Genomic DNA, 26,093 nt, shown 5'->3' with positions numbered 1-26,093 from the left:
AATAGAATCAGAATTGTAGTAAATATTCTTTAAAATGCTTTCAAATGTGAATTGGAAGAACTTATACTTAGGTTCGTTCTTTGGCACATTACAAACAAATGAACACAATCATAACTAGCCTGGAAAATTGTTCGGATTTAAACAGGGAATATTACAGATATTTTAATTGTATTCTGAAAGTGTAAACTTAAACCAGTTCTTTTTTTATGTGTACAGTGGTATGGGTTAAAGTATAATGAATTCTCATTATTTAATTGGTTTATTTTAATCTTGTGCCATTTTTGTATACAAGAGGTTGTCCTGAATGTTTTTCTACACGTTTATGGAAGTTTTATTGAACTTGACAGTATGTGATTTATTTTTACCTTGCATACATTTTGCTAACTTTTGTATGTCTTCCTTATGCTGATAGTAATATCTGTGTAAACAGATTGGCTAAAAATACTGATTTTTTTTCCCCTTTCTTTATACCCATATGCTCCTAGTGTATGTTAGGCTATACTTTTTTTGTATTTTTATGGGATTTTTTTTTCATTTTTGCCAATTATAAGTAACCAAAAGCCTCTACTTAGATTTCTGAGGTTTTTGAAACAGATGAGCTCAGAAAACTTTTGTTTTGGAGGATTTTACTTGATTTGCACAATTGTAAAATTGTGGTAATGTGATACTATAAAATTAGAATTTAAATTAGTTGGAAGTAAATTAGAAGTTAATAAAATTTGAGGAAGAGTTTTTATAAAGGTTAAAGAATATGTTTACAAAAACCACAAAAGATGACAATGTATGTATCTTATATAATCTGGTGTGATAATAAAGTCACTGAAATTGACAAATTATTGATAGGTTGTTATTTTGTGCTGGTTTATTGTATATTGATACTCATAGTGTTAATGAATTTTGCTGTTTTGTTTTTTAAATCAGTGGCAGGGTTGAAGGCCAGCTGAATGGTGAAACAAATCCACCTGTAGAAGGAAACCAGTCAGGTGATGCAGCTGCCTGTGCAAGGAGCCTACCAAATGAAGAAATAGTGCAGAAGATAGAAGAAGTGCTGTCTGGGGTCCTAGACACAGAATTGCGATATAAACCAGGTAAAATAAAAGAGATTATCTGTGTCAGGGATTATCCTTCCCTAGAAATCTCAAGGGAAGCTTAAGTGGTCTTTAGAAAGCACTGTCTTTGAGCATATTTCCTAATGCAGGAAACCTTTGCTATACTCATTTGTTAGATTAATTAAATTTTCTGATTAATTGAAAAGAAATCTATTTTTTAAAAGCAGACTTTCCAGAAAAATCTAACAAGGTTGTATGTTTTCATTTATACTAACTGAAACTGAATTTTTTTTTCATTTGTGGTCTTGTAGTTCCTTGGTGTCATGATTCTGAATTTCATAATGGGTATGTTGATGACACCAGTTAATACTAGGATGGTAGGATTTATAGCTGGAATCCTATATCAGATCCTCATGTTTTAGAGATGAAAAACCTGAGGCACAGGTAGTTTAAACAATTTGAACATTATGTTATATCATATTATTATCATATAAGTGTGTGTTGCCTGGCGGAGACAAAGAGAAAAGATGGAAAGTAGGTTATTTCTAGAGTGTGTTTTAAAAATTTAATATAACTGACAACACCAGTTGCTTCTCATTAAGAGGTAGTCAGGGAAGCATAAAATCAACTTTACTGCTGAGGACCTATCTTATATCAGTCTTATGACTGACCTATACTGAATTATTTTTAGGATATGAATTAAAACATTCAATTCATGAATCTTTTCAAGAATCTAAGCCATTTTAAAAAATTACCTTTTTAAGGATAAAGCAACAGATAATTAGGATTTAGGATAGGAATAATAACATAAAGAAATTAAAGTAAAATAATTTTACATCTGAGTTAGGCAAATCTTAATTATACTTGGAATTAAAAAGAAAAAACAACCTTAATAGATTTTGTTTTTGCATAGGTCTTAGCACAGTCTGACTTCTGTTTGAGATCTTTCTGTGTGTTCTTTTCTAGCCTGTACATTTTGATAAGATCATGCATGTGTTTGTGGCAGTACAAAGTAGTGTAACCCACTTGCTTATTAGTGCAATAAAATTTCCTGCTTTTAGTACTTAATTGAATATGAATTTTATTGAATTAAACATTAAAGATTATGAAGTTTCTCCCTCTGAAAGCCATTTTTGGGATATTTCTCTTTGAAAAATTACTTGTTAATTTTAGAATGTGTTTTAACACTGGAAGGACAGGAATATAAGAATATCTCTGAAGATCGACATGTGTCAATTGACTGTTTTTGTTTTTTAATCCATAAGGCAAAAGAAATAGAGATAGTAGGATAACCATGTTTTTATTATTTTAATTTTGTGTCATTTTATGTTCCTGGTCTTTCTAGTATTAAAGAGTATAATTTTATTAAGGTCTTAATTTATGCGGAATGTTGAAAGCTTTACTTTTCTTGGTATTAATTTTTGAATCATCTCAGGCTTTTGTTGATGATCAGACCTAATGTATGTATAGACATAATAGATAAGCATTATAAAAGTAATTCTGTGTGGATATGCATTGTTAGAAGGAAATAAAGCTAATACAATGTGGATGATCCTTTTCTAAATATTAGTATTTTCTCTTTGTAGCTTTTAAAGTATAAGTAGGAAAAATGTGGATTAACATATAAGTGGTAACATTAAAATAATTGGTGAATGGACATGTATTTTGTGGCAAACTCTGAGGTCTGCTTTATATTTTAAATATTGGTGGGAGTGTTATTGAAGAAGTTCACAATGGAGAGTTTTCAGACAGATTGACTTGAGGAAATGTTGACTTTTCTATTGTGCCTTTAAGTATTTAAGAAAAAAATTCTTTATAGTTTGATATGTAAATTTAAATTTTGTAACATTTATTTAAACCTTACTGTTGAGAGTGATCTGAAAAATTTAATGTCATTTCTTTTTATTTTAGATTTAAAGGAGGCTTCCAGAAAAAGTAGATGTGTATCTGTACAGACAGACCCTACTGATGAAATTCCCACCAAAAAATCAAAGAAACATAAAAAACACAAAAATAAAAAGAAGAAAAAGAAGAAAGAGAAAGAGAAAGAGAAAAAATACAAGAGACAGTCAGAAGAATCTGAGTCAAAGCTGAAATCTCATCATGGTGGGAATATAGGGTTAGAGTCTGATTCCTATTTGAAGTTTGATTCAGAGCCCTCAGTGATGGGGCTGGAACACCCTGTCAGAGCACTTGGGCTGCCTAAGCCCCCTGCAGTAATGCTGAAGTCACCAACAATGACATTGGGACTGAATGAATCCCCTGCAGTTGCTCTGGAACCTCCTACAATGGCAGTAGAGGTATCAGAACCACATACTTTAGTAGCACTGAAGCCAGCTTCAGTTGGGGAACTATCAGAACTACATGCAGCATTAGTCCCAGACCCCTTCACGTTAGATCGACCAGAATCTTCTGTGGCAGTAACACTGGAATCATCTGTGAAACAGACATTGGAATCTCCTGCAGTGATGCCAGTGCCTACTACAACAGTAGTGCTGAAGTCATCTGAGGCACATGTGACAGTATCATCTGAATACAGTGCAAGATCTATGCCGAAGCATTTGGAGATTCCATCTTCAGAGCAGTCAAAGATCACATTGCTTGAGCCTCCAGCATCAAAACTGCTAGAGTTATCAGAAACTTGTGTGGTGACAGCATCAGAGACACCTGCAGAGGTCCATCCTAGGTCAAGCTCGATGACAGCTTTAGAGTTGCCAGAGTCATCTGTAACTGAAGTTTTGAGGGTGCCTGAGCAATCTACAACAATACCATTGTTGTCTGTGGAGCCTCCTACAACTACCGTGTTAGAGTTGCCCAAACCACCTGCAGTCTCAATGCCAGAGATGCCTGGGCCCCCCACAACACCAGTGCTGGAGTTACCAGGACCCCCCACAACACCAGTGCCAGAGTTCCCAGGGCCTCCTGTGACATCAGTGCCGGAGCTGCTGAGAACCCCTGCGACGTCATTGCCGGAGCTGCCAGGGACCCCCGTGACGTCAGTGCCGGAGCTGCCAGGCCCCCTGTGATGTCGGTGACGGAGCTGCCAGGGCCCTCCATGACATCGATGCCAGAGGTGCCGGGCCCCCCTGTGATTCCGGTGCCAGAGGTGCCGATTCTGGAGGTGCCAGGGTCCCCTGTGGCATCGGTACTTGAGTTTCGGGGGCCCCCTGCAACACCGGTGCAGGTTCCGGAGTTGCCGGGGCCCCCCGGGACACTGGTGCCAGAGTTGCCGGGGCCCCCTGTGACACTGGTACGTGTACCAGAGTTGCCGGGGCCCTCAGCAACACCAGTGCTTGAGTTGTCACAGGATTTGCCTGGGCTTCCAGCACCATCGATGGTGTCAGAGTTGCCTCAGGAGGTGCCAAGGCAACCCACGATGGCGCTGGAAATGCCGCAAGAGTTGCCTGGGCTGCCTGTGGTGACAACAGCATCAGAGTTGCCTGGGCAGCCTGTGGCGACTGTGGCTTTGGAATTGGCAGAACCACCTGTGATGACAACAGAGCCGGAGCAGCCTACAGTGATGCCAGCGCTGGAGTTGCCGGGGCAACCTGAGGTGATGACAGCAGCAGGGTTGCCTGGGCAGCCTGTGGCTACAACAGCACCAGAGTTGCCTGGGCAGCCTGAGGTGCCAGAGTTGCGGGGGCTGCCTTCGGTGACCGGGGTGTCAGAGTTGCCAGGGCAGCCCTCAGCAACTGTGGTACAGGAGTTGCCGGGGCAGTCTGGGGCACTAGGGCAGCCTGTGGCAAATGTGGCACTGGAGTTGCTGGGGCAGCCTGTAGCAGCAGAGCTGTCAGGGCAACCCACAGTAGCTGCAGCGCTAGAGTTGCCAGGGCAGCCTGTGGCAACTGTAGCGCTAGAAATGTCAGGTCATTCAGTGATGACAACATCGGATCTGCCAACGATGACCGTTTCCCAATCCCTGGAGGTGCCTTCAACCACAGCGCTGGAATCATACAGTACAGTAGCACAGGAGCTACCTACCACATTAATGGGGGAGACATCTGTAACAGTATCAGTGGATCCCCTGATGGCCCCTGAGTCCCATATGTTATCTTCCAATACCATGGACTCCCAGATGTTAGCTTCCAATACCATGGACTCCCAGATGTTAGCTTCCAACAGCATGGACTCCCAGATGTTAGCTTCCAACACCATGGACTCCCAGATGTTAGCTTCCAACACCATGGACTCCCAGATGTTAGCTTCCAACACCATGGACTCCCAGATGTTAGCTTCCAACACCATGGACTCCCAGATGTTAGCTTCCAACACCATGGACTCCCAGATGTTAGCAACTAGCACCATGGACTCCCAGATGTTAGCAACTAGCACCATGGACTCCCAGATGTTAGCTAGCACTAGCACCATGGACCATGGACTCCCAGATGTTAGCAACTAGCACCATGGACTCCCAGATGTTAGCAACTAGCACCATGGACTCCCAGATGTTAGCAACTAGCACCATGGACTCCCAGATGTTAGCAACTAGCACCATGGACTCTCAGATGTTAGCAACTAGCACCATGGACTCCCAGATGTTAGCCTCCAGCACCATGGACTCTCAGATGTTAGCCTCCAGCACCATGGACTCCCAGATGTTAGCCTCCAGCACCATGGATGCCCAGATGTTGGCATCTAGTACACCAGAGTCCTCTATGCTAGGTCCCAAGTCACCTGATCCCTACAGGTTAGCCCAAGATCCATACAGGTTAGCCCAGGATCCCTACAGGTTAGGTCACGACCCTTACAGGTTAGGTCATGACCCTTACAGATTAGGGCAGGACCCCTATAGGCTAGGCCATGATCCCTATAGGCTAGCTCCTGACCCTTATAGAATGTCTCCCAGGCCATATAGGATAGCACCCAGGCCATATAGAATAGCACCTAGGCCCTATAGATTAGCACCCAGGCCCCTAATGTTAGCATCTAGGCGCTCTATGATGATGTCATATGCTGCTGAACGCTCTATGATGTCATCCTATGCTGCTGAACGTTCCATGATGTCTTATGAACGTTCTATGATGTCACCAATGGCTGAGCGCTCTATGATGTCGGCCTATGAGCGCTCTATGATGTCAGCCTATGAGCGCTCTATGATGTCTCCCATGGCTGAGCGCTCTATGATGTCAGCCTACGAGCGTTCCATGATGGCTTATGAGCGCTCCATGATGTCTCCAATGGCTGAGAGGTCAATGATGTCTATGGGTGCTGACCGTTCCATGATGTCATCCTATTCTGACCGTTCTATGATGTCATCCTATTCTGACCGTTCTATGATGTCATCTTATACTGCTGACCGCTCAATGATGTCTATGACTGCTGATTCCTACGCTGATTCCTATACAGATTCATATACTGAGGCATATATGGTACCACCTCTGCCTCCTGAGGAGCCCCCTACCATGCCACCTTTGCCACCAGAGGAGCCCCCCATGACACCACCATTGCCTCCTGAGGAGCCCCCTGAGGGACCATCAGTACCTGTTGAGCAGTCAGCATTACCTGTTGAAAATACATGGGCTACTGCTGGAACAGCATTACTCTCTGAAGAACCAGCTTTGCCTCCTGAGCATCCTGTAATGCAGACAGAGATTCCAGAGTCTACAATGTCCGATTATTCTGTAGGAGCTCCAGAGCCCTCAATATTAACATCAGAGCCTGCTGTAACTATTTCAGAGCCACCACCAGAGCCAGAATCTTCTATGACATCAACATCTTTAGAGTCTCATATGACACAAGAACATGCTATTGTAGGGCCACAGGCGGCTGTCCTATCTTCTGGGCCCAATGCAGTGTCAGAGACTGCTATACTAACTGCAGAACCTACTGAACCTTCTATTGTGACAGAGTCAGTGGAAACCTTTGAGCCTATTTTAGCATCTGGGCCTATCTCAGAACAGATTATGTATCTGACTGAGGTGGCAGTCCCAGAGCCCTCAGAAATGGCAGTCCCAGAGGTGGCAGTTGCAGAGCCAACAGAGGTGGCGGTCCCAGAGACAACAGAGGTGGCGATCCCAGAACCAACAGAGACAGTGATTCCAGAGCCAGCAGAGGTGGCAATCCCAGGATTGGCTGAGATGGTGGCCCAGGGGCCAGCTGAGATGGCAGTCCAGGGGTCAGTTGAGGTGGTGGTCCAGGGGCCAGCAGATATGGCAGTCCAGGGGCCGGCTGAGGTGGCAGTCCAGGGGCCGGCTGAGGTGGCAGTCCAGGGGCCAGAAGAGGTGACTTTCCAGGGGTTGGCTGAGGTGACTTTCCAGGGGCCGGCAGAGGTGGCAGTCCAGGGGCCAGCAGAGGTGGTAGTCCAGGGGCCCACAGAGATGGTGGACCAAGGGCTGACAGAAGTGATGGTCCAGGGAACAGCAGAGGTGATGTTCCAGGAGCCAGCCACAGCGGTGGTTCAGGAGTCTGCCATGCTGGTCCCAGAGCTGACTGCAGCACTCCCAGAGCCAACCATGACTGAGGTGGCCATACCAGAACCCACAGTCTTAGAGCCATCTGCCACAGTGCCTGATGGTACTGTAGTGGTTCCAGAACCTACACCAATGATGGAGTCTACAGTCATGATTTCCGAGCCTGTTATTAAAAGAACAGATGTAGCCTCATCTATTGAGTCTAATCTTTCTCAACAGACCACCATACAGGAAATGTCCATTCAGTTGAGTGAAGAGGCAAATAATGAAAAAAGGCAACTGGAGAGTCATTCTTATGAAAGCATGCACCATGTAAATATACTTTTGGATGTAAATAGTCCTTTAATTGCAAAAGAGACAGAACACAACACTGTTTTTGCCACTAGCCCTGTTGTTGTTGGTGAAGTTGGTGTGGAGAAATTTTTGCCTGGCAGTGAAACTGATCATAACACAGTGTTGACCACCTGCCCTAGTGAAGCTAGTATAGTTGGAACTGTATCTACCACCAGTTCCCATATTCATGAACTTGATGTAAAGGGAACTACTAAGGAAATTGAACTTTATACAGCATCTATCATCAGCTCAGTAAGTAAGGCTGATGTGGAGGGACCTTTACCTACTCAAGAGATTGAACATGACATGGTAATTTCTACTAGTCCTAGTGGTGGTAGTGAAGCTGATATTGAGGGGCCTTTGCCTGCTAATGACATTCACCATGATGTATTGTCTGCTAATAATCTACTTGGTAAGACTGATCAAGAAGAAGCATTACCTGTGAAAGATAGTGAACATGATACGGTCATTGGTATCTGCCATAAAGATGGTGGTAGTGAAGCAGAGAAAGAGACTCCACTGCCTGCCAAAAATACTGAACCTGAGCCTGTATTTGCTGCCAGCATTTGTGATCTTAATGATGCAGATCTAGTGAGACCTTTACTTCCCAAGGATATGGAACGTGTCACAAGCCTTAGGACTGATATAGAGGGACCTTTGTCTACAAGTGGAATTGAACGTGACATAGTAACTACTGCCAGCCCTGTTGTTATTAGCATACCTGAAAGAGCGTCAGAGTCTTCATCAGAAGAAAAGGATGATTATGAAATCTTTGTGAAAGTTAAGGACACACATGACAAGAGCAAAAAAACTAAAAGCCGTGATAAAGGTGAGAAAGAGAGGAAAAGAGATTCTTCATTAAGATCTCGAAGTAAGCGCTCTAAATCTTCAGAACACAAATCACGTAGACGCACAAGTGAATCCCGTTCAAGAGCAAGGAAGAGATCATCCAAGTCTAAGTCTCATAGATCCCAAACACGGTCACGGTCGCGTTCAAGACGTAGGAGGAGAAGCAGCAGATCAAGATCAAAGTCCAGAGGAAGGCGTTCTTTATCAAAAGAGAAACGTAAAAGGTCTCCAAAACACAGGTCCAAATCTAGGGAAAGAAAAAGGAAAAGATCTAGCTCTAGAGATAATCGCAAAGTAGCCAGAGCTCGAAGTCGTACACCTAGTCGTCGCAGTAGAAGTCATACTCCTAGTCGACGAAGAAGGTCTAGGTCTGTGGTTAGAAGAAGGAGCTTTAGCATTTCTCCTGTTCGTCGTAGCCGCACCCCTAGCCGCCGCAGCCGCACCCCTAGCCGCCGCAGCCGTACTCCAAGCCGCCGCAGCCGCACCCCAAGCCGTCGAAGAAGATCTAGATCTGTGGTAAGACGAAGAAGCTTTAGCATATCACCAGTTCGGCTAAGGCGATCACGGACACCCTTGAGGAGGCGTTTTAGTAGATCTCCTATTCGCCGAAAACGTTCCAGATCTTCTGAAAGAGGCAGGTCACCACCTAAACGTCTAACGGATTTGGGTAAGTCAGTCTATAATTAAAAAAAAAATGATTGGAATTGTAGAAAACTAAAAATCAACTTGAATGGTTGCTTTCTAGTCTATCAAGTTACAGTTTTGTAGCACCTTTATCTCTTTATGCAGCTTAGTTTTGGAGCAGAGCAGGGGGTGGTATGGACCTTTTCTGTGTGGGGAATTTCTGGTATGGAAACTCCTTCCACTTAAGCAAACTGTCAGCTTGTCTGTAGTCTTAGGTCATTGAATATGACATGGTAGCTGCTTTCAGCAGTGTTGTAAATAGCATATCTGAAAAGAGTTTCAGAATTTGGGACACTGAGAGGTTTCAGTGACAGCTAAGCAGGAATTGAACCCAGGCCATCTTGACTCTGAGGCTGGCTGGCCCTCTGTCCCCACTATGCCATAGTCTTAAATATATTTACTCTTGGGTAGCAGAGTCTATTCTGTTACCTTTTTGTTCCTAGTACTGTAGTAAATGGTTAATCAGTGTTGAGCTGAATTTATCCGGGGACCAAATATCTTTTGGAATGCATTAGGAAAAGGGTAACTTGGAGATTACAGATTTAAATCTTGGGGAGTAGAAGGGTTGTGATGAGTTGGCTGTGATGCTTCAAAACACACGTTGAAATCTCAAAATCTTTTTCCAGCTTCTTACTCAAAGTACTTATTTTTTATATTCTAAATGTATATTGTCACAAGGCAACCTGGAATGCCATTTAAAATTTATTCTCATTCATTCGTTTAACAAATACCATGTAAACTATAGGTTCAACAACTTTTTTTTTTTTTAGTGAGGCAGTTGGGGTTAAGTGACTTGCCCAGAGTCACACAGCCAGGAAGTATTACATGTCTGAGGCCAGATTTGAACTCAGGTCCTCCTGACTCCAGGGCCAGTGCTTTATCCACTGCACCATCTAGCTGTCCCTTCAGCAACTATTTTTAAATAATTTTTGTGTATATAGTTTTTGCTTTTGTTACAGGAAAAAGATTTTTGTTGGGCCAATTTAGTATGTGGTGTTAGTAAGATTAGGTATCATTGGTGAATTTAAATTAAGAGAACCGGGCCTGCTTTGAGCATTCATTACCAGAGCTAAAATCCTATCTCCAGTTTTAGCCACAGACCATGGCATTTAAATATTGACTGATAATACATCAATCTAGTGTGCGAGTGTGGCTGCGTTTTCCATCTAAGTAAATTAAATTGTGGGTCTCTGAATTAGGTTGACAGAAGAAGGAAATTAGAGATAGAGAAAAATAAGTGATATGAAATGTGGGTATAATTTTCCCTCATAGGAAATGGATTTCTGTAGAACTAACTTTAAGAACCTTGATGCTTGTTAATCTTTAGAAGAGTACAAAACTGTTTTGATTGTATAATGTGAAAAGTACACTACTTGTAAATTTTTACTGTTCTTACAGATAAGGCTCAACTACTTGAAATAGCCAAAGCTAATGCAGCTGCCATGTGTGCTAAGGCTGGTGTTCCTTTACCGCCAAACCTAAAACCTGCACCTCCACCAACAGTAGAAGACAAAGTTGCTAAAAAGTCAGGAGGAGCCACAATAGAAGAGCTCACTGAGGTAAGCTAGTTCAAAATTTGCCTCCAATTTTAAATTGATTATTTCAGTGATGTTGACTCTGGAGCGTGCCAAAACCCAAATTGCGGGCTGAACTGATAATGGCTGGCACTGAGCAGCCAAAACCCGAAATACAGACATGGCAGCGGCAGAAGCTCCGTTTAGCAGGCCATTATCCGGGATGGCTAAGCTCCGCTAGCTAAAAGTTACTTCCCATTACTTTTGCTTTCCAGTTTTAGAAGCCAAACTGACTGAGGCGCGGGACGTTTCGTTTGAATGGAGGAGGTGTTGAGTGAGCAACACGCAGAAGCGCGCCTACCGTTTCGTTTCCATTCACGACGTGTTCACTGACCGCCACGAGTGTACTACACATACGCAAAGACACAGACAATCTTCAGAAATGATCTTTTGCCACCGGAGCTTGGAAATTAATGAGAATAGCCGGCCATTGCCTGAAAGGAACTTCTTTCGCATCAACATTTCGGGTTTTGGCCGCTCGGTACCAGCCGTTGTCGATAATGGCCGGCCATTATCAGTTCTTCCTGCGGTTCGGGTTTTGGCAGTAACATATATTAAGCATATTTACTGTTTTCATTTGGTCTTTTCAGTTGAGGCTTGTTTTGTGGGTTTTTTTTTTTGAGAACGCTGAAATATTGCTGCTAGGATCCAGAAAATACCACATTGTTTCATATGTTGAAACTTGTTATTGGCTAGCCTTACGCCAGCCCTCCACTGTCAATACTTTCTGTTCCTTTTGGTCACAAGCCTTATATAATTTGTTCTTTTGGCTAAATGAGCCCCCTTTTGTGATATTTTCAAATTGATAATGGATGTGAAGAATTCTAGTGCTTGTATAGAGAAAACAGAGACAGGTCCATCCAAATTTTCATTGTCATTTTTTAAGCCAGGCAACAGAGCCTTTACCTAACTTCTCAGGAAGGAATTGACTTTGTCTGCTTCATATATCAGACCTTGTCACTAACTCCCTGCCCTTTTTACCTTTTTAAAAAAAAAAATTGAACTCTACTTGTATGCAAGATGGAATCCATTCAGTCTTTGATCTGTAAAACATTCATGGAAAAAAAAAAGTCAGTGGTTACCCTTCTCCCCCTCCACTCCTACTCTACAGTTATGAACAGACATCTTTATTTTTCCTGTCTTATGAATCTTGTTCTAACTATCCCCTAAGAATTACCTTTCCTTCTCTTGAATCAGTGTCCCTCACCTTCACAATCTGGCTTTATGCCCCTTTAAGGGGATCTTCCTTGATAATTTAATCCCACCCGACTCTGTTCACTCTAGCCTGCATTCCCTCAGCACTTATGTACTCAGTTTGTATTATATCAGTTTGCACTTGTTAATGTGTTGCTCTGTAAAAGCGTTCTTCAGTTATTTCATGTGTATGTATTCTGTCTTTTGATCTAGATTGTAAGCTCCTTGAGGGCAGGGACCATGTCTTTTACTTTTTGTATCTCCCTGACAGTACCCAGTACAGTGCTTTGCACACAGTAGGTGCTCAATAAATGTTGTTGACTGACTGACTGGCCAGAGTCTGCTAAGTAGCTAACTCATCTGTCTGTAAATGTAAACTTGTACTTTTAAAAGTTATTTTACATGGTTTTGGTCCCATTAAGAAGTGGATGTGTTGTCTATGTATACAGGGTGTGTAAGATTATCTTTTGTTTGTTTTTTTTTTCACTCTTTAAGAAATGCAAACAGATTGCACAAAGTAAAGAAGATGATGATGTTATAGTGAACAAGCCCCATGTTTCGGATGAAGAGGAGGAAGAACGTCCTTTCTATCATCATCCTTTTAAACTCAATGAACCTAAACCCATTTTTTTCAACTTAAATGTGAGTACTGCAATTGATACAAGAAGTCAAAAGCTGGTAACTTAAAAGTTTATATTAAAATATTTTGGCTTTCAATTCCATTTTAGAAATTATATTTTTAAATTCATTTAGATTTCTGAGGAGAACTAAAATTAAGTGCCTGAGAATGTGTTAAGTGAATATCACTTGGCAGTTATTCAGATTTTGGTGTTACATCAAACTTTAATTTGTGAAACGTTCTTTTTGTTCCTTAGATCGCTGCTGCAAAGCCAACTCCACCAAAAAATCAGGTAACATTGACAAAAGAATTTCCTGTATCATCTGGCTCTCAACACAGAAAAAAGGAAGCAGATAGTGTTTATGGAGAGTGGGTTCCCGTAGAGAAAAATGGTGAAGAAAACAAAGATGATGATAATGTCTTCAGTAGCAATTTGCCTACTGAGGTAAGTAAATGTAACATTTTGCCCTTTTTTTCTTAAAATACCTAAAACTGCCATTTTATTGTTATTTTATATCTGATTTGGATTCTGTTTCACTCTTCTTAGGGTCGGGTTAAACGGCAGGGCCGGGTTAGACGACAGATGAGACAACCCGCAGCTACTCATTTCACAGTAACTCGATGCAATTCACTTTGTGGAACCACGCCACAAAGTGAACAGCATCGAATTGCAGAGAACAGTGTTGTCACGTCCTTACCCAACATTGGGCCCTCCTTGCATTTATGGGGAGGTAGCCCAAGGTACAACTTTTCTTTAGCTTCCCGTTTTGCTTCCAGGCTTTATAGCTCTAGATTTTGGTGGTAGCAAGTTTAGTGGGTAAAGGAATCAGGGAGATAGGCTGAGCTTCAGGTTGAACACTTGAATCAAACTTGAAATGGTCCTTGCAGGCTGACAAGCAACTTGGGTACACAGTCCATTTTTCCATAAATAAAGTTCCTTACTTGTACCTCCAGATTATTTGTCAGATACCCTTCTATTTTTCCTCATTTTCCCTTCCCCTGCACTTCCCTGGCCCTTTTTTATTCTTGTGTTTAACCTAATGCTCAGCCTTTTTCTCCATTCCCTTCTCCCCCTTTCTGCTACTATTAAAAGTTGGAGAAGTGGAATCCACACTTGGAAATACTTGTGTGGCTCTAGTAGTATCTTGTCAAAATGATGTGGTGATAATGCCAAACAACCCCCATTAAAATGCTGCCTGACTAAATAATGTGCTACTCATTATAGTGCACATCAGAACAGCAAGACTGTATATATATGTAAATATATATATATCTGTATCTTTGTATGTATCTCTGTATCTGTACCTTTGCTGTATCTTTTAATAAACAGTTTACTTTTATTTAACTTGTTGTGCAAAATCACGCTTGGGGGATCTGGGAGGGTGGAGATTCAGTAGGGGGGTGGGAACTCCCAAATGATCCCTCAACCACCTTTTCTTTCTCCTGCCCATTATTCCATATCCCGGACACACTTCCGTGGACTGTATTAGCTCCCCAATGCCCTGTAAAAGTGGTGGGCTGGTTTCCCCACATCCTCCTGTCCCTGCAGTCTCAGTGTCTGTAGGTCAGAGAGACCTGTCATTTAGATCCATGCCCCTTCAGAGGCCTTGAATACTCTTCTATCACTCCACACCTTTAATGTCATAAGTAAACAAATCAGTTTTTAAAATTAGAAAGTGAACAGAACCCAAATCAGAAACATAATAACACTTTGATAGCAGTATTTTTTTCCCTTTAGCCTGTCAATTCACAGGCAACGTTTTCACTGTGCATTTAGTCCTGCATTTTGACATGCAGCAAGCGCTAGGCATTGAAGCTGGGAAGCATGATAACTAGCCATTGAAAATTCTATTTACCAGCTGATAATTGCTTTGGGGATTCTCATCATGGTTCTACAGAATTGAAACATGCTGTAATGTCCCCAGAATGGAAAAAAAAATTGGGAACTTGTCATCTTATTTCATATTAGCCTTTTTTTTTTGTTTTCTACCTTGTTTGGAAGCTATTCTAATGAATTAATGGCAACATTTAATACCCAGATCAAGTTACGTGTAGGTTTTAAATTTCTCAAAAGGGACATGATTAACATTGCTAGTGACTTCCTTTATTATGTGAAAAACTAGATTGGGAATTCTGAACAGCCTCAGACTTACATAGGTTTCCTCATAACATACACTTGTATTAAATTAATTTAATACATATAATTAGGCATTTAACAAGTATGGGGGAACACATTCAAAATTAATATGAATAGCCAGGAAGCATTTTAACGTGGGAAGTGTTGCTGCGGAATGAAGAACTATTATACATTTTTCCAAATCATGTTTCCTAAGATCCAAAACTGCCATGGAATATTTTAATATGATTGCAAACATTAACAGCGGACAGAAGAAAACATTGGGGAAAATGCTTAGCGAATCTTAATTCAACTGAAAGGAAGATGTATTAATTTAAACCAAAAGACTAGTGTGATCACGCTTGTCCAACCTTTCACCACTTTTGAAGTAACCTAGATCTAAGCAATATATTCCTTGACGCTTTGGGTTTGCCACCCCCAAAGTAAGCTGTTAAGTGAGGGTATTTAAGTCATTTACCTTTGAATCCATTGGCTTCCTATTTGGAGGATTAGACGGAATATGACAAATGCTTTTCAAGGAATTCAACTATTTTCTGGTTGACTGATTATATGAACACTGTTGTCCTGTATATTTGAGTTAGCTACTTAGAATGCCTCAAAAATGCTGGTTAGATGTTAATTTAGACTAAGTGATTCCTAAGTGTACACAGTTTGAGAAAGGGTGAAGATTTTTTTTATCAGTTCTTTTCATTTTCACCTGTTATTCACATAATACATATATTACATAGTCTTATTAAACACCTAGAAGAAAATTTTAGAAATAGAAATATTGGTTATCTCATACTGAGTGTGATCAAATTTATGAAGTAGTCTGTCAACAGATTTTTGAAGGGAACTACATTTATTGAAGAGCTAGTAATAAATTTATGGGAGAAATACTTAAATGCCACATTTTTGGAATTGAAATGACTTTTGGCAGAAGTAAAATTCAGTGAGTTAATGTAGCAGTATCTTTTTTGATAGTAGAATTACTTGTCAAGGAGCTTTTCATTTTAATAAAGGAAATGAACTTTGTATGTACCAAATATGATTGTATTATGTGAAGGTTAAAGACACATTCTTCATTTAAGCCAATTAGCTTTGCTGTGCTCTGGCCACAAACTGCATTCCTAACTCCAACCAGTTGTTTTGCAAATGAGTACTACAGTTGCTCCTGGTTGGGGCTACTCAGAGATGTGGATGGATCAACATAAAACCGTCGCTTCTACTATAATAAATTACTATATTCCATTGACAGTGGGTCAGTAATATTATCTTTATATATGAAGAACCTGCAGCAGAGACTGTATAATTTATGTCACCTTGTCTTAAATTTCTGAGAAATGTATTACTGTAGAATAAGGGGATTGGTTTTTGGTAAAACAAATAAAATTAACCATTTCAGAGGCTTAAAAGAAAAGTTTCTTAAATGACAGTAATATTAATGCAATATCTAGCCAGGAGTAATTTGTTTCTTGCCATTTGTAAATATCGTGGTACAAAAGGGTCTAAACTTAATCAAGGAGACTCTAGTTTTAAGCTTCTTAGAAGAATTATGATGTGTTAGCTAAATGTATTTCATAAAGACATTTGAATTTGAGTTTCCTTTGTTCCCTTTCCCACCTCTTCACCCCCCACCCCCTAATTAACTAGATGTTCCAGTACAGCCAAATCTTAGAATTTTGTAATATTTAAAGTTTATCAGTGAAAATCTCACCTTAGTTCCTTCTTTACCTTCTCTAGTTCCCTTAGATATCATCCACAAAAGTGAGATGTATATTAATGTAAAGGTTTTTTCAAAGGTTAGTTTACCTTTATTTTTTGTATGTCTTCCCCTTCCCCCATTAATTTATATAGTTGAAATTAATTTTTATATATAATCAAGGTTTCCCTTGATGTGTACATTACCAGTGTGAGGCTCGAATATTTAATAGCCAAACATTTGAAACACCAAATTTTGATTTTTCTTGCTACTTATGTCTGAATTTATAATTTCCTTGATGAAAGCAGTTCTAATTGAGCAAACTCCCTCTACCAATGCAGATCAGAACTATTCTTAGATTTTTATATGATAGTCTTATTACTTATATATTCTTATAAGTCTTAAAACTTCTCAGTGAAAAAACTGAGAGGTTAATGTAACTTGCCCAGGATCACACAAGTCTAGTTAAAAAGTTTTAAGCACATACAATGTGCCAGGCACTATGCTAAGTACTGGGTATGTAAAGAAAGGCAAAACTTCTTGTATGTATCAGATGTGACTTGAACTTGGTTTATGGATAGATTCTGAGTTTTCCACTCCAAATAACCCCTCTCCCCTGTATATATCTACACATTAACACAGGAAAGATAATCAAAATTCTTTATTACATGGTATAATTTCTTTGGCTCCTTTTTTTATTTCTTATTGTAGATGTTAGTCTTCTAGTATCTGTAATCTTTTTATTTTTAAAAATTTCCTTTATCTCATGCCCTATTAGATACTAATCAAAGTAATTTATTTCTGATTTTAAAAAGTGGTTCATTTTTATTCTACTTTATTTTAGAAGTTTTTTATGCTGACATTAAATAGAATAAATTGAACTTTAGAGGCAACAACTCAGTTAAAAAAGAAATATATTTGTTCAAGGAAAAAGTAGGCAAACTTTAACGATTCAGGTCACAAATATGGAGCCCATAATGCAAATTAAGATTAACCTCAGTGCTATTTGTTAAGAAGTAATCTCCTTTATTGATAAAATGAAGAGGTTACCTGATGGACGGTGGTTATTGAGTATGGTAAAACTGGAGTTGAGATTAAACACGTATATCACCTTTAGAAGTGCTAGAGAGTGTAATTGGAATTTTGAGCTGTTTTTCTGTCTGGCACATGATTATATCCATATGGGCACTTGATAAATAATAATGGTATCAAAAATAGTTTTAGAGTTGTCCTAATTCAGAAAACTGACGAACCAAACTAAAAACTAAACAAAGTTACACTTAAGATTTATAGGAATAATTATATCCTTCAGGATTTAGTATATTCATGAAAATATTGATGTTAATTATATTTCCTATCAATTTTTTTGGAGATTAGGCTTTAGTATTATTTAGAATATTTACATTACTTTTTAGCCTCTGAGCTGCCTTTAAAATGTTAAGTTTATACAGGCTATGAAGTTTTTTAGTTTTTTTTTTCTAGAATCGATATTGTGATGTTTGGGGTGGGCACTTAAAGTGATTCAGTACTCTCATCTAAAAGGATTTGAATAAGCTTTTTTGTGCATTGTTGTTTATAGTCCCAGCTAGCCTGAAAAGCAGGAGAAGTGGGCTTTGAGGCAAACTTTCAATATCTAAAGGGTTACAAGGTGGTACTGATTCATGTTATTTTAAAGAGGTCTCCTTGTAATCTCTAAAATGGTGAGTACTGAGTTAATAGTCAACATGCTGTTTTGTAATGAAGCTAAAGTTAAACAGCACTAGATGTCATTAGGAGTCATATTAAGAAGAAACTAAATAAACTTGTATAATTTTAAGATCAGTATTAACAAGTGCACACGAATTATACTTACAGTGAACTTTTAAAATGGGATCTCTAAAATACATGTTTAATGATTTTTGGAGGTGACTTAATATTAGCACGAAAGAAACATGTGGACTCTTTATTATTGAAGTATGTAACATCATCACCTCATCAAAAAGTAAAGAGGTATGGAACTAGTGAAAATAGGAAGAAATGCATACATATTCATACACATATACGTGTATATACACAGAGAGAGAGGAACAAGTTGACTTACACAGAAGATGGATGCAATGATTCAGACCACAATGTTACATTCTACTTGTCTATCCAGCTTTGCTTCTAACAACATTAAATGGTATCTGCTTCATTTATCAATAATATTTCTTCATATCAGCATTACTGGCTAGTTTTATTAATCTTGTCATACCTATTTTAACAATATTCATATGTTGCAATTTAAAATCCTTTCGAAGGGCTTATGGTTTACAAACAACTACCAACAACACATTTCTTTTCAGCATATACTTTATAGAATAAAAAGAGATGTTAGAGAGTGAAAACTTAACTGAGATTTAATAGAAAAGATTAAATTGCAAATTATCTAATAACCATAAAAAATTTGAAACGTCTAAGTTCTTACTGTCAAAAATCAAGTCAGACAATGCTTGTGCATATTCACCTAGGCTGTTTTGGTCCTTAAGGTCCTATAGGAAAACGTGGGATTGTGGGATCTTAGAATAGCTGCAAGAGATCTTAAAGGCCATGGAACCCAGTCCTCTCGTTTCACAGGTTAAGAACCAGACCTAAGGAGAGGAAGTAACTTGGCCTAGGCCGCACGTTTACACACAGTGACCTAAGAAGTAACTATTTTGGAATACCCCCAATTTTTTTGTTGTTGTTGCTAAAAGTGGAGGTGTTCAAATTGGTGCTTGAATGTGAGGTCTTCTAAGATCAAGGATCTCGAATGGAAGAAATCTACACTTGGTGGGAAATTGAACTATAATATAACACTTATAGTCCATGTGATTTGGTAGTTGTTTATAATATGTGCATTTCAACTCAAATCAGTTTAGGATTTAAAAAATTATAAGACAACTTGAGATATATATATGTAATAATTTTTTACCCCTCCCACTAAGAAGAGAAAATCTTGAGAATTAGGTGGATTGTTATAAGTTGATGAATTTAGTGAATAGTGTTTTGGATCATTTAGTTTTTATATGTACATCTCATAAATTATTTTTGTGTTGGCATTTCAAAATGTTTTCAGATACTTGGCCCCCTACAAAAATCTTATTACTCTTTATTAGCTAAAAGAATCTCTCCACATTTGCTTAAATTCTTTAGTACATCATTTATACAAGTAATATGGACTTTTTAAATGCTAGAACTTTTCAAAGATTTCATTTTATGTGAACAAATTTATATAAATTGGGATTAAAATAAACATTCATCAGGTTTAAAACTGGAATAAAACTTATTTAATCCACTCCTTTAATTTTACAGATGAGTAAACTGAGGCTCAGGGAGGCTAATTGATGTGAATATGGGTTCCTAATTATTGATTGCAAAGCCACGAATTGATCCCAGGACCTCCAACTTAAAATCTGTTGTTTCAGTTATACCGTAGTGTTTTGATGTCATATTGGATTGTAATGGGGTTAAGAACCAGTTTTCTAAGAAATTGAGTTCACCAGGTCACCTTGAATCAAGCTGAAAAAATTTGGGTTAGTGATTGATTTAAGGGAAGAGTAAAGTCATAATATCTTTTGTCATTTACTTTTCAAACTTGGCCTTTTATAGGCGATCTTTAGTCAAGGTATCTCGTTACAAAATAAAAATAAGTTCTAATAAAAGTAAATTGAATACAAGAAAAATAAAATAATTTTATTTAGTGAAAGGGATGAATTGATATTTAAAGTTTTTAGAAGCGGGAATAACACTGGAGTAGTAGTTAGAAGACCTAAATTCTAGTTCTGCTTCTGCCACTTTATTAGCAGTATAATTCTGTCACTTAAGGAACACTGTTTCAGTTTTCTCTCTTTTTTTTTTTTAATAAAAAAGGAAAGTAGTTCATAATACCTTCCCTCTTTACTTCACTGGTTTGTTGTAAGAGCTAAATGAGAATATTGTATGCAGAAGCACTTTGGGAACTGTCAAGTACTGTGCAAATATAAGGTATTAGTGATGTTTTCCTTCCTGCATTTTAAAATTTTTGATTTCTGACAACTAAGAACATAAGTTGATGTGTAAAATACCCTTTTTTTTTGGTCATGATAATTTGAAATCTTTTTCTTTTTCCTTAGCCTGTGGACATCTCTACAGCAATGAGTGAGCGTGCACTTGCTCAGAAGAGACTTAGTGAAAATGCATTTGACCTTGAAGCCATGAGCATGTTAAATCGAGCACAAGAGCGGGTAGGTAGCAGTCTTGTGTAATTCAGATTTCTAATTGTAGGGGACATATATTTTTAACCCATTTCAGATTTAGGATATAAAGTTTAAAATAGAGTAACATAGTTATCCAGACAATTGAAAGGAATAATTCATTTATCTTAATAAACTAGCTATTTTAGATGAAACAATTTTTGAATCTAATCCTGATGATTGATTACTTTAGTGGTTCAGTTTGCCTTTTATTTGTAGACTTAGATGAAAATATTACTATGGAACAAGTATCTGTTCAGCATTTGGAGAGAAGAGACTTAATTAGGATGTGAATGTCTTTGTAAGCAAGTCGTACTTAGTCTGATGTTTGCATTTGGGGGCAGAAATTTTTAGAGCCCAAACTTTTCCTTTTTTTTAATTTTTAATTTTTTACTTTATTGTTTAGTGAAATATTAGGAATAAAACTTAGTTAAATTTATAACCATATTTTAAACATTAGCTATCTTTGCTTTTTTATCTTCATTTCTATTTTTTTTTCAGATTGATGAGGTTCAAGGTGCCTATTTTTAAAAATACGTAAATTAATGTCTTAAAATACATTTAGGTGATAGATGGAAGAAGAGGGAGAAATCTTGTTTCAAAATAGGTTAGCTGGGCATTATCTGTTTTGTTTTTTCAGTTTCAAACATTTCTTGGGGAGCAAGAAAGCTTCCTTTGTATTTTTTCTTTTAAATTCCTCTTGCCCCTATGCCAGAATAGCAAGAATGGTTTCATGTTGTTTTTGTTTCATTTTTGGAGAAGCTTTGTTTACAAATCTTGTCAGAATTGGAGTTCATTAAATTTTCTTCATTTTTTAAAAACAGCAAAATTCACACAAAGTGGTGATTTAAACTTTTAGTAACTTAAAAAACACAAGACGTTTAGGGAAGTAGCATAATTCAGGAGAAAGAACACTGGAGATGGGCAGAAGACCTGGGTTCGTAACCTGCTTCTTAGTGTTATTACCTGTGTGATCTTGGGCAAGTCGATTAGGTTTCTTGCACCTCAATTTCTTAATCTGTAAAATGAAGGAATTGGATTTTGTGGCCTTTGAAGTCTCTTAGCTCTGAATGTATGAACTTCTGGCGTGGGTTTGAAGCTTACTGTGACTTTGGACCCCCTTTGGATTTTAATTCCTCATCTGTAAAATAAAGGGGTTGGACTAGATTGACCTCCATGATCCTTTACAGCTCTAAATCTATGATCATAATCCAGTTGTTAATGTCATTATTTAAAAATTCATTGTTTCTAATTTCTGTTTATCTTAAACTGAGCATATATATTGACAAGGTAAATGAGATTGTTTTTAATAATGGAATTTATTCATCTTAATTTATTCAAATGTGATTACTTGCTTTCTTTAGATTGATGCCTGGGCTCAGCTCAACTCAATACCAGGCCAATTCACAGGAAGTACAGGAGTACAAGTTCTGACACAAGAACAATTGGCAAATACTGGTGCTCAAGCCTGGATTAAAAAGGTATTCATTATGCAGATGGACACATGCATCCAAATAGAATCCTAAAACATTTAAACAATTTTAAAGTGCATGAGTGAGAAACCTATTGTCTGACTCTAACTGAAATTCATAAGTAAATTTGCTATGTATATATACTCTAGGATGGACATTGAAGATGGACCTGATCCATGGAAAAATGGCAAATGTTTAAAACTGGCTCATGATCCACCCAGTTTATATCCTTAGGTCATTTTAAAATTTATTATTGTTGTTGCTTTTGGTGGTGGTATTTTTGTTAACCATTTTTTGAGTGCTAACTGTGTGCCAGGTGCTGTAAAGAATATTCCACAGTTCCTGTTGGGCTACTAATCTAATAACTTAAAGCGGTGGTTCTCAAATTTTTCCTCATCATGGGACGCGTGAAAGGTTTATCTTTGGTGGATCACTACCCCTAGGATCCCTCTATCACCTCCTGTCTTCCATCCACTGTTTTTTCCCTGAATTCCCTGCCCCTACCCTAGTGCCTGCACCCTCCCACAGAATCCCTCAGCCCCAGTTCCTCACCCCTTTTATGACCTCCAGCCCCTCTCCTATTTCCCATTGATTCTTAGTTGGTTTTAGGCAGAAGTAGTGGGGAGATTCCCAGCTCTAGAAAAATTGCATGTGGCAGTGTTGCCATGGGACTGGAGGGTTGGGGGAGGATGGCTGGAGATTGGCAGTGGTGGGATTGGCAGTGGTGATGGGGTGGGAATTGGGGGTGAAGGGTTGGAATGGGGAATGCTATGGACCACCAATCAGGCCCTCATGGCCACTGGTGGTCCACAGACCTCAGATTGAGAACCACTGATCTCAGGAGAACAACAGGATATTTAAGACCCTAAAAACAAAGGGAGTGGATGGACGACTCGTGCGGCGAAGACATAGGTGCATCTGTTTTCAGATTTCTGCAATAAAATCTGCGGACTCCACCTACAGCTACCTCATTGTTGGGGGAGCCTTAGGTGGTTAAGGAAGGGCTTCCTGAAGAAATGAATTTTTCGGCATGATGATGGAGGAAATTGGCTTGGTGGGCGGGTGATGGGAATTTGTTTCAGGAGTATTGGCATCATACCAGTGCTGAAACTGGGAGGCAGCGTGGTCTAAAGGCCTGGGAAGGGTTCTATGTCCGGCTCTACCTCTGACTCCTTGTGTGATCTTGGGCAAGTAACTTCTTGGCGCTCCAGAATCTCCAAATGGAGACGATAACATTTATTACCTGCCTCAGAGGGTTGTGAGGCATAATGAGATATGGTACATATATACTAAGCTAAGGTGTTGAATTTGAAGGTATTGTTGTTATTTGCTAGTTGCTCCAGGCACGTGTACATAATAAATAACTTGATTGGTTCACCTCTGAAATATTAGATTTTATAGAACATCATTTTCACAGAGCCAGTATTGAACTTTGGGTGTTCTTTGCTTGCTGTTTTTGAAAATAGCTGCATGACAATGTGTACAATGAGTAACTGGCCAGATTAACTTCCTCTGTGACTCTTTAGTGGAATTACTTTGTATTTAATTCTCTGGAGACACTTCTTGAAGAGTTTGGATTAGAAACTGACATTATTATTTGAAGTTTTTAAAACACATAGCACTTCATTTAGATACATTTTAAAACATGATAATAGGATAAAAACTACTTTCTTATAGCATTTGAAAAATGGCGTTCTTTTTTTCTCAAAATTTGTCCACTTAATCTACTTCTATAAAGTTTTCTTATTATATTTTATCTCTGAAGAGTGAATGCTTTTTAGGAAATTAGAATTAGAGGATACACTTATTTGACCTTTAGGGTATATTATGATCCCACAGCTCTGAACATTGTTGGGTAGAAATATCTGAGAACTTTCACTTGGAAGATTTCCATTTTGATTTTGGTAGTGAAGTGGTGACTGTGACTGATCATGGAATAGAGTATATTTCTAAGAGTAATAATTTTTAAAAGCCTGTACTATGTTGATGCAGTAGTTGGCTTCTTCAAATTTTTCCTCCAAATTTTTTTCCGTTTTTATCTTCAGTGTAATAGGTTGCTTGTAGGTATTTAAAATGTCCTTTATATAAAACATCTAAAATTCAGATCCTAGTATGAGAAATTCTAGTTAGAATATCCCATTTGAAATTTTGTTGTCATAGACAAAAGCCGTAATGGTGTTTTTTCATCAGTAAAATTTTGTATTTGTATTACTAAAATAAGTTTTGTACCTCAAATGAACTTTTGAAAAGAACATTTTCCATATTAAAAGGCCATACCTACATCAAGGAAGGGAACTGTTGTGATGATGCAAACTAATTTTGAAAGTGTAGCATCTTCCCTGACAGAAAATATTCTATGTTCATTTATTTTGAGTTGCTTTTGATGATTAATTATTAAAAGGACCCATAAACTTTGTTTATTCATATTATACTATAAAAACTAACGTTTAATTGATCGCTATAGGGATTTGTGATAGCCTTTGTTTTTTCTTCTTGCTACAAAATAGTCTTAAATGTTAATATCTTAATGAATATTTCCATTTTCCATTTACCCAATTGTAGAAATTGGATTTAAGATCTAAAGTCTTTTCTTTGCTAAAGAGAAAGGAGGCATTATTGCTTTGTTCATAAGTAAATGTGATGTTGTATTGGTTGGTATATTTTCCAAAACTAGTTTAGGAATTTTGAAATTTCTGTGATATGAAATCGTGAGATGAATTAGCCACGTTGTCAACTACATATAAGAAATAAAACATGGTAAAGAATTCAGAAGAAGAATCAGAAGCCTAGGTTGCTCTGGAGTTTGCTTTTGAATTGTGCAGTGCATTATGCTCTGTACAGTGCCTTCTTTAGGGAGAGGTTGGTGGAAAAGAGGGGTGGGGATGAACCTGGAAGTAGGTTTAAATAAAAAAAAAAGTGTGTAGCATCAAGGCAGTTTAATATATCAGCATTAACTAAATTTTCTTTTCATACACATACTCTGTATGGCCTGCACCAGTTGAGGAATTTTCTAGCTCTAAATCTATGATTTTGAGCCTGAGGAACTGAACCAGGGCTATATATATATATATATATATTTTTTAAATCTCCACAGCCACCTCCTTCCATCAGAGCACATTGATAAACTTAATGTCCAATTGTGATTTTTTGGCATATGTTCCCCCAGTAGCTAAATATCTGAGGGAAACAAGATCACACAGCTTCAGTGTAGTTTGGGACCATTTTTTAGAATTAACTTAGCAACAACAGGAAGTGTAAATTTTATGGTAGTTGTAACTGTATATTGTCATTTCCTGTTTTGATAAGTTAATAATTCTTACTGACAAACTTGCTAGATCAGTTAAAAGTAAAGTTTTTAAAAAGAGAGAAGAAAAAAAGCACATTATGCATTTGGAACAATTGCTTCAGTAGAAGTCAACTCTTGTATCTTCATTTTGGGTATATCTAGATGCCCTTTAATATATTTCTTACTGTATGAAAATACCTGACTGTGTTGAAAATGCCAGTGTATTGTGTATTTTAAGACATTAAGCAGTTTGCTGCTTTGATGGAAATTATGGTTCAGTGGGTTGGATACAGGAGAGATGATAGTTCACAGAATAACCTGTGAACTTTCACCCCTCTATATGGAAACTTGTTTCAGGGCCAAATGCTTGTAGCTGCCTTCTTGCCCCGGTCAGTGCCAGCCCTACTATTCACAACACTGCGGCCACCGAGGCCTAGGTATGTAAACATTTAAGGAAGTTTTTTAAAGTCTTTTAACCTCAGGTTTTAAAAGAATTCAGTTTGGTATACTTACAGTGTGTCTGTGATTGTCATTACTATTGATAGACATGTAAACATGTACGAATAATTTTAA

At 38.3% G+C, this 26,093-nt stretch overlaps 1 protein-coding gene across 1 annotated transcript in view; it reads left to right on the top strand.

Moving 5' to 3' along the window:
* SON (SON DNA and RNA binding protein) overlaps window positions 1-26,093 on the top strand; it is a 35,233-nt gene that overhangs the window by 1,826 nt on the left and 7,314 nt on the right. The window contains 9 exon segments of the mRNA XM_078146544.1: window positions 922-1,088; window positions 2,961-4,061; window positions 4,064-5,418; window positions 5,420-9,308; window positions 10,724-10,884; window positions 12,589-12,735; window positions 12,969-13,157; window positions 20,643-20,753; window positions 22,127-22,243. Of these exon segments, the coding sequence (XP_078002670.1) occupies window positions 922-1,088; window positions 2,961-4,061; window positions 4,064-5,418; window positions 5,420-9,308; window positions 10,724-10,884; window positions 12,589-12,735; window positions 12,969-13,157; window positions 20,643-20,753; window positions 22,127-22,243 (7,237 nt within the window).

This window comes from Phascolarctos cinereus, unplaced genomic scaffold (assembly GCF_003287225.1).
Source record: "Phascolarctos cinereus isolate Bilbo 61053 unplaced genomic scaffold, phaCin_HiC Scaffold_726;HRSCAF=1367, whole genome shotgun sequence".
Taxonomy (NCBI): domain Eukaryota; kingdom Metazoa; phylum Chordata; class Mammalia; order Diprotodontia; family Phascolarctidae; genus Phascolarctos; species Phascolarctos cinereus.
The sequence above is the reverse complement of the archived record's forward strand: the minus strand, read 5'-3'. Positions and strand labels throughout refer to the sequence as shown.